This window comes from Hyaena hyaena, unplaced genomic scaffold (assembly GCF_003009895.1).
Source record: "Hyaena hyaena isolate Hyena2069 unplaced genomic scaffold, ASM300989v1 scaffold_764, whole genome shotgun sequence".
Lineage (NCBI taxonomy): Eukaryota > Metazoa > Chordata > Mammalia > Carnivora > Hyaenidae > Hyaena > Hyaena hyaena.
In genome coordinates, this window is record NW_024081395.1 from 42,418 (window position 1) to 55,478 (window position 13,061).

Below are 13,061 nucleotides of genomic sequence, written 5' to 3' on the forward strand. Positions count from 1 at the left end.
TGGAAGAGAAATCAAAAAGGAAACAATTGTTTCTTCCTACAGAGATGCTTTCTAAAATTTACTAAATTTAGCATTTACTAAATGCTGGGGTCAGAGCTGGTAGTTGTAATGATAGAGGAAACTGGACCATATGGAGCCATTAATAAACCACACTTGTATAATACTAATCTCTCCACACCTCAACAGAGCAAATCAGTCCTTCTCTGTTGATTGACTAATAAGGGTAAGACGCTGAGAAAAGCTTCTTCTTCCCTACGGGAAAACTAATGAAAGACTTCTCACATATACACGGTTCCATGGTGGAGCAGGGGCAGGGGAAGGGGCAGTTAGAGAGTTCACCAGATGTCAAAATAGTCCAGACACTTAAAAGAAGATCCACCAGATGGCAGAATGGTAATCAAAATTGTAGTCTTTTCCTCTCCAAGCAAGTTTGGAACCATGATTATGTGGAATGTTTATTTTTTTAATTGTTAAAAAAATATTTAAAATAGTTTATTGTCAAGTTCGTTCCCATATAACACCCAGTGCTCACCCCCACAAGTGCCTTCCTCCATGTCCATCTCCCCCCTCCACCCCCACACCATCAGTCCTCAGTTTGTTCTCAGCATTCAAGAGTCTCTCATGGTTTGCCTCCCTCCTTCTCTCCCACTATTTCCCCCATTCTTCTCCCCCACAGTCCTCTGTTAAGTTCCTCCTAATCCTCCTATACGTGCAAACATATGGTATTTGTCCTTCTCTGCCTGACTTATTTCGCTCAGCACAACACCCTCAAGTTCCATCCATGTTGCTACATATGGCCAGATTTCATTCTTTCTCATTGCCATGTAGTATTCCATCGTATAGATAAGCCACATCTACTTGATCCATTTGTCAGTTGATGGACACTTATACTCTTTCCATGTTTTGGCTATTGTTGAGAGTGCTGCTATGAACATTGGGGTACATGTGCCCCTATGCATCAGCACTCCTGTATCCCTTGGGTAAATTCCTAGCAGTGCTATTGCTGGGTCATAGGGGAGTTCTATTATTAAATTTTTGAGGAACCTCCACACTGTTTTCCAGAGGGGCTGCACCAGGTTACATTTCCACCAACCGTGTAGGAGGGTGCCCATTTCTCCACATCCTCGCCAGCATCTAGAGTCCTCTGATTTGCTCATTTTAGCCACTCTGACCAGTGTGAGGTGGTATCTCAGTGTGGTTTGGATGTATATTTCCCTGATGAGGAGGGAGGCTGAGCATCGTTTCATGTGTCTGTTGGCCATCTGGATGTCCTCTTTGGAGAAATGTCTGTTCATATCATCTGCCCATTTCTTCACTGGATTGTTTGTTTTTCGCATGTGGAGCCTGGTGAGTTCCTTATAGATTTTGGATACAAGCCCTTTATCTGATATGTCATTTGCAACTATCTTTTCCCATTCCGTCGGTTGCCTATTATTTTATAGATTGTTTCCTTTGCCTCGCAGAAACTTTTAATCTTGATGAGGTGCCAATAGTTCATTTTTGCTCTTGATTCCCTTGCCTTTGGGGATGTGTCAAGTAAATAATTGCTGCGGTTGAGGTCAAGGAGGTTGTTTCCTGCTTTCTCCTCTAGGGTTTTGATGGTTTCCTGTCTCACGTTCAGGTCCTTTATCCATTTTGAGTTTATTTTTGTGTATGGTGTGAGGCAGTGATCTAGTTTCATTCTTCTGCATGTTGCTGTCCAGTTCTCCCAGCACCATCTGTTAAAGAGGCTGTCTTTTTTCCATTGGATACTCTTTCCCGCTTTGTCAAAGATTAGTTGGCTGTACATTTTTGGGTCAAAATATGAGTTCTCCATGCTATTCCATTGGTCTATGTGTCTGCTTTTGTGCCAATATCATATTGTCTTGATGATGACATCTTTGTAGTAGAGGCTAAAGTCTGGGATGCTGATGCCTCCTGTTTTGGTTTTCTTCTTCAATATTACTTTGGCTATTGGAGGTCTTTTGTGGTTCCATACAAATTTTTGGATAGTTTGTTCTAGTTTTGAGAAGTATGCTGGTGCAATTTTGATTGGGATTGCATTGATGTGTAGATTGCTTTGGGTAGTAATGACATTTTAACTATATTTATTTTTCCAATCCATGAGCATAGAATGTTTCGCCATTTCTCTGTGTCTTCTTCAATTTCCTTCATAAGTTTTCTATAGTTTTCATCATACAGATCTCTTATATCTTTGGTTAGGTTTATTCCTAGGTACTTTATGGTTTTTTGTGCAATAATGAATGGGATCAGTTTCTTAATTTCTATTTCAGTTAATTCATAATTGGTATATAAAAATGCAACCAATTTATGTAAATTGATTTTGTACCCTGCAACTTTGCTGAATTCATGGATCAGCTCTAGTAGGCTTCTAGTGGAGTCTGACGGGTTTTCTATGTAGAGTATCAAGTCATCTGCAAAAAGTGAGAGTTTGTCTTCTTTGCCAATTCTGATGCCTTTTATTTCCTTTTGTTGTCTGATGGCTGATGCTAGGACTTCCAGCACTATGTTGAACAACAGTAGTGAGAGTGGACATCCCTGTCATGTTCCTGATTTCAGGGGGAAAGCTTTGTTTTTCCCCGTTGAGGATGATGTTATCTGAGGGCTTCTCATAGATGGCTTTTATGATGTTTAAGTAAGTTCCTTCTATCCTGACTTTCTCAAGGGTCTTGATTAAGAAGGGATGCTGTATTTTGTCAAATGCTTTTTCTGCATTTATCGACAGGATCATATGATTTTTATATTTTCTTTTCTTGATGTGATGTATCACATTGATTGATTTGCAAATATTGAACCAGCCCTGTAACCCAGGAATGAATCCCACTTGATCTTGGTGGATAATTCTTTTTATGTGCTGTTGAATTCGATTTGCAAGTATCTTGTTGAAGATTTTTGCATCTGTATTCATCAAGGATATTGGCCTGTAGTTCTCCTTTTTTGCGGGGTCTCTGTCTGGCTTGGGAATCAAAGTGATACTGGCCTCATAAAATGAGATGGGAAGTTTTCCTTCGATTTCTATGTTTTGGAATAGCTTGAGAAGAATGGGTATTAATTCTGTTTTAAATGTCTGGTAGAATTCCCCAGGGAAGCCATCTGGCCCAGGGCTCTTATTTGTTGGGAAAATTTTGATACCTGATTCGATTTCTTCACTAGTTATGGGTCTGTTCAGATTTTCTATCTCTTCCCGTGTGAATTTTGGTAGTGAGTATGTGTTTAGGAATTTGTCCATTTCTTCTAAGTTGTCCAATTTGTTAGCATATAATTTTTCATAGTATTCCCTGATAATTGCTTGTATTTCTGAGGGGTTGGTTGTAATCAGTCCATTTTCATTCATGATTCTGTCTATTTGAGTGCTCTGGGTTTTTGAGAAGCCTGGCTAGAGGTTTGTCAATTTTGTTTATTTTTTCAAAAAACCAACACTTGGTTTCATTGATCTGTTCAGCTGTTTCTTTGGTTTCTATATTGTTTATTTCTGCCCTGATTTTCATTATTTATCTTCTCCTTCTGGGTTTGGGGAGCTCTTGTTGCTCTCCCTCAAGTTCCTTTATGTGCACTGTTAGATTTTGCACCTGTGCTTTTTCTAATTTCTTGAAATAAGCCTGGAGTGCAACGTACTTTCCTCTTAGGACTGCCTTCACTGCATCCCATAGAGTTTGGATTGTTGTGTTTTCATTTTCATTTGTTTCCGTATATTTTTTTAATTTCTTCTCTAAATGCCTGATTGGCCCATTTGTTCTTTAGTAGGGTGTTCTTTAACCTCCATGTTTTTGGAGGTTTTCTAGACTTCTTCCTGTGGTTGATTTCAAGTTTCATAGCATTGTGATCTGAAAGTGTGCATGGTATGATGTCAATTCTTTTATATTTATTGAGGGCTGCTTTATGTCCCAGTATGTGATCTGTCTTGGAGAATGTGCCATGCGCACTTGAGGAGAAAGTGATTTCTATGGCCTCAGGATGTAGAATTCTAAATATATCTGTCAATTCCATCTGGTCCAATGTGTCATTCAAGTCCATTGTTTCTTTAGTGATTTTCTGTCTAGTTGATCTATCCATTGCTGTAAGTGGAGTACTAAATTCCCCTGCTATTAGCACATTCTTATCCATAAGATTGTTTCTGTTTGTGATTAATTGTTTTATATATTTAAGTGCTCCCATATTTGGTGCGTAGACATTTATAATTGTTAGCTCTTCCTGATGGATAGACCCTGTAATTATTATATAATGCCTTTCTTCATCCCTTATTACTGCCTTTACTTTAAAGTCCAGTTTGTTTGATAAAAGTATAGCCACTCTAGCTTTCTTTTGACTTCCAGTAGCATGATAGATATTTCTCCATCCCCTTACTTTCAATCTGAAGGTATCCTCAGGTCTAAAATGAGTTTCTTGTAGACAGAAAATAGAAGGATTTTTTTTTTTTATCCATTCTGCTACCCTATGTCTTTTCATTGGGGCATTTAGTCCATTTACATTCAGTGTTATTATTAAAAATATGGGTTTATAGTCATCGTGTCCTTTGTGGGATTCATCTTGTGGTAGTGTCTCTGGTATCTTGCATTCCCTGCTACATTTCCCTCATAGAGTCCCCATCAGGATTTCTTGTAGGGCTGGTTTAGTGGTGATGTGTTCTTTCAATTTTTATTTATTTGGAAAGACTTTTATCTCTCCTTCAATTCTGAATGACAGGCTTGCTGGATAGAGATTCTTGGCTGCATATTTTTTCCGTTCATTACATTGAAGATTTCCTGCCATTCCTTTCTGGCCTGCCAAGTTTCAGTAGATAGGTCTGTCACCACTCTGATAGGTTTCCCTTTGTATGTTAGGGTCCTTTTTTCCCTAGCTGCTTTCAGAATTCTCTCTTTGTCCTTATATTTAGCCAGTTTCACTATGATATGTCATGCAGAAGATCGATTCATGTTACTTCTGAGGGGAGTTCTCTGTGCCTCTTGGATTTCAACATCTGTTTCCTTCCCCAGATTGGGGAAGTTCTCTGCTATAAATCGATCAAAGACTCCTTCAGCGCCTTTCTCTCTCTCTTCCTCTTCTGGAATTCCTATGATACGGCTATTATTCCATTTGATTGTGTCACTGAGCTCTCGAACTCTCCTTTAGTGTTCCTGTATTAGTTTATCTCTCTTTTTCTCAGCTTTCTCTTTTTCTATAATTGTGTCTTCTAAATCACCTATTCTCCTTTCTGCCTCTTCAATTCATGCATTGGATGCCTCCATTTTATTTTGCATCTCATTTATAGCATTTTTTAATTCATCACAAATATTTTTAAGCTCAATAGTCTTTGTAGCAATAGTTTCTCTGATGTCTTCCATGCCTTTTTCAAGCCCAGCAATTAATTTTATGACTATTGTTCTAAATTCTTGTTCAGTTGTGTTGCTTATATCAGTTTTGAGCAGTTCTTTGCTGTCAATTCTTCCTGGAATTTCTTTGGAGGAGAGTTTTTCTGTTTCATCATTTTGGTTAGCTTTCTATCTCTTGTTAGTTTTGAAAGCTTGTTATGCACTCTGCCCCTGTGAGTGCTGCTGTACCAAAGAAGGCTCTTTGACTGTCCAAAGCCTGTCCGTACAGAAAGTGTTCTTTGAATGGTGTCTCTTGGTCTCTCTTGTTGAGACCTTGGTTATTTTATTTTCCTGCTCATAGTGGTATTTGAGACTCTCCACCATGTGTGCTTTGGCTTGTTTCTTGAGGTAGCCCTGGAAAAGAAAACAGACAGACAAACACACAGTGAACAAAGGCACACAAATGCACATACAAAACCAACAAACACACAAACCAGAAGGGAAAAGGAAAAGAAAAAAAAGGGACGCATACAAAAAAAAGAAAAGAAAAAAGAAAAGAGGAAGGAGGGAAGACGAATAATACATATAAAAATACATAAAAAAGAAGACAAGAAAAGGAAAAAGAAAATACCTATTAGATAAAGGACAGTCTAAAGCATAGTACCAGAATTCCCAGCTACAAATATAAAGCTGGGTGTATGCAGTGCTGGTGGAAGAGCATAAAGAAAGAGAGAAATGACAGGGCGGGGTGGAAGCAAAATTGGAAATGAAATGAGCAGGCAGAAAGACTAAGAGGCTTATTTCAACGAGAGAAAGAGTGGGATATGGTTGGAGAGGAGGCAAAAGAAATGATGATGATGCTACTCAGAGAAACTATATAGTCTGATTACTCCAGAGAGAAAGAGATAAATAGGTAGTGGTGGAGGTGTAGAATTTACATCTAGAGAATTGATTAAATGTGACTGTTTAAGCAAACCAGTGACCAGAATTAATCAGGGCAGTGCATCCATGTTGGTCTAGCCCCGGCTCAGGTAAAAAAAAAAAAAAAAAAGAAGAAGAGGGCAGCTCTCTAGGGGGAATGGGCGTGGTTTGGTCCAGTGCATCCCACTAGAGTCTTGCCTTGGTGGTTGTGGGGAGAAAAGTGGCGGCGCCCCAGTCCCTTCTCGAACCAAGCATTGCAACTCACTCTTTTGGGTCTGATCTCCCTGTGCCAGAGGTGTAGCCAAGGTGGATGTGCTCTATATCCCAAGTCAGGCCTCATTTCCAGATCTCAGTCCATGTGCCCCATTGAAATTGCCCGAAATATAACCTCGCAGACGAGTCCCTCAGAGCAGTTTCAAGTCTTCGCCCTCCCCTTGGGGATCGAGCCAGAAGCCGCTGCTCCCGTCCCCTCCATGTCCGGCTGGCGAGCAGGGAGCAGTTTCACCCGGGGTCGCCTGGGACGAGTGTGTCCCTCCTAGGGTCAGCTGTACAGCAGGAAACCAGATCCCTCTGTGTCCCGAGCGGTTTTTCTCTTCTCCAGCGACAGGAACAGTGTCTTGTGCAGTTTTGGCCATTCTTTCTTTTTTTCCCTAGACTCACTGCAGCTCCCAGCAAAGGGGGATTCCCCCCTCCCTCTGTCTCTATCCCAACATGATTTTATCTTCCCCAGTTCGCACTCACGCTATAAGGTTTTCACAGCGGACTCTGTCTCCTTTTTCTCCCAAACTCCTGGATTCTGTAAGGGTTCCTATGACTTCAGGCCTTCTCCATTTGAGAGATGGGGGCAAGTGAAATGTACCGAGCCCCCTACTTCTCTGCCCTGGGATGTTATTTTAATAAGGGAAAGTAAAATGATAACACCCCCACCTTTAGTCCTAGGTGCCAAGGGTAGCAACCAGACAAAAAATGGATATTACAGATGCAGGAACCTTGGCTCAAAGTTGGATCCTGCTCAAAGCCTCATAGCTAGTAAGCAGTGGAGCAAGATCCAACCCTAATCTTCCTGACAGCAAAACCCACTCTTGTCACTCTACCATGTTCACAGAGTTGGTCATGCAAACATTCCAGGAAAGAGCAAAGCAAGCCACTAAGCTTGGGGCTTTTCAAAAAACTTTTCAAAAATGTTTCCTTTGCGGGGCACTTGGAGGGACTCAGTCCACTGAGCATCCGACTTCGGCTCAGGTTATGATCTTGCGGTCCTTGAGTTTGAGCCCCACATTGGACTCTGCTGACAGCTCAGAGCCTGGAGCCTCCTTCAGATTCTGTGTTTCCCTCTCTCTCTGCCCAACCCTTCCCCCCCCACCACATTCTCTGTCTCTCTCTCGCTCTCGCTCTCTCTCTCTCGAATAAATAGACATTACAAAAAATTTTTTTAATGTTTCCTTCACTTTCAGTTCACAGAAGGTGCCTTATTGGATGGGCTATACTGGAAGACACAGCCCAGCAACAGAACTGACTCGGACAACCGAAGCTTCATCTACTACGAGAACCTCCTATTAGGTGTACCACGTATACGGCAGCTCAAAGTCAGGAACGGGTCCTGTTCTATCCCTCAGGACTTGAGAGATGAGATTAAAGAGTGCTATGATGTCTACTCTGTCAGTAGTGAAGACAGGGCTCCATTCGGTCCAAAAAATGGAACTGCGTAAGTGTCTATGCCCCGTGGCCATGTGCCCTTACTTCTCACTGTCATTCATTCATTCATTCATTCATTCATTCATTCATTCTCTAACCCCAGCTAAGGAGAAGAGGCTTTAAGTAAGCCTTCAGTGCTTATAGTTGAGGTGACGGCCAAATAGACCTTTGGTTTCTCAGGTTTTCTCTACTTTTTACCCCTTCAATTTCTGCACACAAATTTTTCAAAAGGCTAAATTGTTGACTACATGGCCCACAAAAAAGAAGCTACCTGGGCCTTTGGTGGTTTCTTTTAAGATGATTGGTTCCTATTTTTCTAGATCTAGTGACATCATTCACTAGGTTGTTACTGAAAATTATTCTGGTACAGAAATTCTCATCTTACTAGAATTTAAAAATATATCTTTGTTCAGAGTACAGTTATATAAAGTGTGTAATAAGCTTGAGAGGCAGTTTTTTTTCTGGTTTAAAGCCTGTCCTCTCAAAGATTGTTTATGATGTTGAGTATGTACTGTCATTGTGAGTATTTAGAGACATTTTTGGTATTCTTTTGAAACCATACTTAAAATATCTTGTGTATTAAGAGAGGATAGTCATTACTTTTAGAATTACGGTAGTTACTATAAAGAAATAAGAAGTGCTCTCAAGCAGTTCCAAGGTGGCCCTCTTAGGGTGAGTCACAGTTCCTCTAGATCCCTTCCTTGGGAATTCAGACACCCACACTCCAGATGTGTTAATATACAGTGGGGGCAAGCAGTTTTCCCATGATGAGATTCTTTGTTTATCATCCAATGCACACCTTACTTAGTACGATGGTCTGTAAGGAACAAACTATGTAAAGGTCAGAAGATTTAGCATAAAGAGATTGAATCATCCCAAGAGATATTTTTTCCAGGTTTGATAATGATTTTGCCCTATGGCTCCTTTTTCTTGTTCCTTCCCTTAAACTGTGATACCTTATCTAATATTTTACTTAATCTCATATCATTAATGAGAGAAATGGATGCATCCACAACCAGATGCTATTTAAGAAGGGATTTCATGCATTATCCCATCTGCTTTTCACAAAACAACTCTGAAATAGGTGTCATCTTCATTCTGGAGATAAAAAAAAACTGAAGCTCACCTACCCAAAGTAGGTTAATGGAACCAAGCTGGGACTTAAACCAGCCTGACTCCAAAACCCACGTTTCTTCTACTGAATTACGTTGTTTCTTCTTTCTTAATTGTTAGGGTGGCTCCTTGACATCGTCAGCCTCTCATCAGTACTCACACTTCTTGAGGGCGAGGCCTATATTTGTCCTTTGCTATATTCTCAAAGCCTTGAGCACTGCCTGCTCTCTAAAGCTGCTCAGTAAATACTTGGTGGAGGCATGGGTGAGTGGGTGATTTCCACCATGGGATGGACTGCTGTATGTCTAAACCACCCCTTGATTCTGCCATATTCTCAAGTTACTCCTATTTTTCTTTCCCTTGAACTCCAAACTTCTGGAAAGTATTGCCTTCACTCGCCACATCCATTTCCTTACCATTGATTCACCCCCTTAAAGTTTACTTTTTACAAAAGTGCTTTTGATGTCTCTCTTGGAAGCCACCAGTGGATTTATTGAATTTGCCAACGCACTGACCCATTTTTGATGTTCATTGCATTCAGCCTCTCTGCAGAACTTGGCAGTGTTGATTGCTCATTCTTTTGACTTCTGCGGGTGCTACTTGAGTTCCCTTCATTCTGTAATCTTCCTCTTAACCCCTCCCGCTTCTTATTCCTATGTTCATTCTATATTCAGATCTCTAGCTTTTCTTTCTTTACATTCTTCCCTTTGACATTCAGTTGACTTCCTCTCTCATCTCTATTTGATAATTTATCATTTCTTCCACAAATGTACTGAGTGTTAACTTGTGCAAGATATTTTCCCAGTGAGGTCTCCCTTTTCTGGAAACATCCTGGGTGCTGGCTAGAAACAAAAGAGCAAGAAACAAAATAGAAACAAATCCCGTCTTCACAGGCTTGTGTTCTAGTGACAGAAAACAAAAAATAACTCTATATTCCACTGATGTCCCCAGCTCCGAGAATTCAATCTGCCCAAACTGAATTCATCACTTTCTTGTTGGATCTGTTCTCCTTTGCATTATCCAAAAAGAGTCTCCAATCATTTTTCAAATGTCACTTCTCCCTTGCCCCAACTTCCAAATTAGAGGCCGAGTTCTTCTGATGGTCACTGTAGTCTCATGTCTGTCCTTCCTGTCTATCTTCCTATCTTCCTTTCACTGCTCTGAGTCAGGACTTGTCATCTCTGGCACTACTCCCTGGTTCAGGAATTTGTTGGAAGGATTCACAGGATTCATCGTCTAGTTGTGTTCGTGGCTAAGGTTTAATACAGTGAAAGGATAAAGGCAAAAGCAGCAGAAGGTACAGGCATGTGGGGCAAAGTCTGAAGGAAACAAAGTGCAAGCTTCCAAAAGTCCTCTCCCAGTGGAGTCACATAGGATATGCGGAATTCCTCCAGTAATGAGTCCTAACAACATCTGTCAGAGAGGCTCATTAGCGACTCAGTGCCCGAGGTATTTACCGGCTGCTGGTCACATAGGCAGTCACTGCCTGGCATGTAAGCCCAGACTCCCAGGGGGAAAGCAGGTGTTGGGCATAAGCCACTGTGTTTGTACAGAGAACCTAGGCACAGTTAGTTTTATGTCAATGTAGGGAGCTGTTTATCAGGCAAGGTCCAGAGGCCAGCCAAGGCCCAACCTTGCAAGCAGGCCTTCCAAAGGAAAGACCATCTCAGACCTGGTCTGGCAACATTTTTCAGTCCATGAGCCATCTGTTCCTCACGACTTCAGGCCTTCCTGAAGCCACCAGAGGAACTCTGTCGTATGCCTCTCAGAAACCTTCTCTCAGTGACTCCTTCATGCTTGCTCTTCACAATCTGATCACAGTCTACCTTTCAGTGTTTCTTTCTTCATCATATGGGAGCTGAACTCAACTACCAGCTAGATGTCTTATACTTCCGTGGCCTCACCTGGCTCAAGCTTGAAAATTCCCTTCTCTTCCACCTGAGCCTGCCTGAATCCTATTTACCTTTACAGCCTAGGTCTGCTGTGGCTTCTTCCCAGAGCTTTCTCTGATGCATCTTTCCTGTCGCCAGACCCCACACAAGGATAGCTTTCCTCTGATCCAGCCAAGAAATTTCTCTGTACTTCTGTGTTGAATTTATTATCATCATCTACCTTGTATTTTAATTGTTTAGTGACAGCTTTTCCTACTTACTGTAAATGTGAGAGGGAAAGGAACTTGGTTCATCTTTATATCCCCTTTAATGCCAAAAAAGCATCTGGTCCCTAAGAGAGCTTCTGTCAATACTTGTGGATTAAATGCCCAAATGCTCTGTGGAGTCCTGTTTAGTTCAGTTGCCAACAGTGGTACTTGATGAACTTTTACCTCTTGGATACAGTTTTCTCTGGAGACCTAGCATCATCTAGCCCCTGAGTATAGTTACCCAGGGAAGGCAGCTACATAACTCAGGGCTAATTGCACAGGTTCTAGAGACAGACAGTCATGGTGTAGGTTCCTGACAATACCCTCAAAAGTGTCAAGACTGAGTTGACCTCACTAAGCTTCTGGGCCCTCATACCTAAAATGGGGATAATAAATGTATAAGAATTAAATAAGGGAGTGCCTTGGTGGCTCAGTTGGTTAAACCTCTGATTGTTGGTTTTGACTCAGGTCACAATCTCACGGTTCGTGAGTTCAAGCCCTACTTCAGGGTCTGTGCTGTCAGTGTAGGGCCTGCTTGGAATTCTCTCTCTCTCCCTCCCCTTCTCATATGCTCTCTCTAAATAAATAAATAAGTAAATAAATAAACTCTTTCTTAAAAAAGAAAATTAGAGGCGCCTAGGTGGCTCAGTCAGTTAAGAGTCCAACTCTTAGTTTTGGCTCAGGTCATGATCTCACAGTTTGTGAGTTCAAGCCTCGCGTCGGGCTCTGTACTGACAGTGAGGAGCCTGCTTGGGATCCTCTCTCTCTCTCTCTCTCTCTGCTCCTCCCTTCCTTGTGTTCTCTCTCTAAAAAACAATAATAATAAAATAAATAAATAAAAAGAATTAAATAAGAAAACATTTATGAAGCAATACTCCCAGCACATTACCCAGCTTAATAAGACTTACACTTATTTATTACATACTCTATCTTACCAGGAACCAACTAGCTTTATAACTGCCACAAGTGTTCCACTGATTGTATCTATTTGTTTTGTTTTCATGTCATTTTTTAATTAGTTGGATCTACACAAGTGAAGAAGACTTGAATGGGAGTAGCCACTGGGGAATGATTGCAACCTATAGTGGAGCTGGGTATTACCTAGATTTGTCAAGAACGAGAGAAGAGACAGCCGCTCAAGTCGCTAGCCTCAAGAAGAATGTCTGGCTGGACCGAGGAACCAGAGCAACTTTTATTGACTTTTCAGTATATAACGCCAACATTAACCTGTTCTGTGTGATCAGGTGTGTACCAACGGCACTGGTCCCTCCCACTTCTGTATATCTGTATGTACATCCTAGTCTGGAGATCGACCAGGAGACCATTGCTGCGGCTGGCTAAAAGACTGGCAAAGTTCAGAGCTGACAGCAAGGGAAGGGTGAAAACCAAAGGCTCAGTGGGATAAATATATTTGGGGAAAGGGAACTAGAAACCTAGAATATTATGAGTAGGAAAGAACCTTAATTCTGGTCCAAGTTTATCCCAAAGCTGGAGTCTTCCCACAAAAAAAAAAAAAAAAAAAAGCACTATGGTTTGCTAACATCTTTTCTTATTCATTATGAGGATGATCAGTGCCATATCCTCTGTTACCAAGGCCTCTGGCCATCAAACTGTGACTCATTTCCCTGAGTTTCCAACTCTCAGATGATGCTCATGCTATCAGAACACAAGCACCAAAGTCAGGGGCTGTGCTTTAGTTCAGCAGGATACCCAGGTACCTGCTAACACTGAAGATTCACCAAAGGCACATAAAGTTCCTTCTATAGATCGTATTACATTGCCATCATGATCACATTGGTTAGCAGTGAGAAAACTAACAAAGACCTACTGGCTTGTCTGAGGTCTCTTGTTCATTCGTTTATTTTTTAAGCAAACATTTATTGGACACTTAATTTGTGTCAGGT

The 13,061-nt window shown here is 41.2% G+C and overlaps 1 protein-coding gene across 1 annotated transcript in view; it reads left to right on the forward strand.

Annotated features, from left to right (window-relative positions):
* PKD2 (polycystin 2, transient receptor potential cation channel) overlaps nucleotides 1-13,061 on the forward strand; it is a 60,240-nt gene that overhangs the window by 21,517 nt on the left and 25,662 nt on the right. The window contains exons 4-5 of the mRNA XM_039218437.1: nucleotides 7,664-7,914; nucleotides 12,177-12,401. Coding sequence (XP_039074368.1) covers nucleotides 7,664-7,914; nucleotides 12,177-12,401 — 476 coding nt within the window. The remainder of the gene's footprint in view (nucleotides 1-7,663; nucleotides 7,915-12,176; nucleotides 12,402-13,061) is intronic.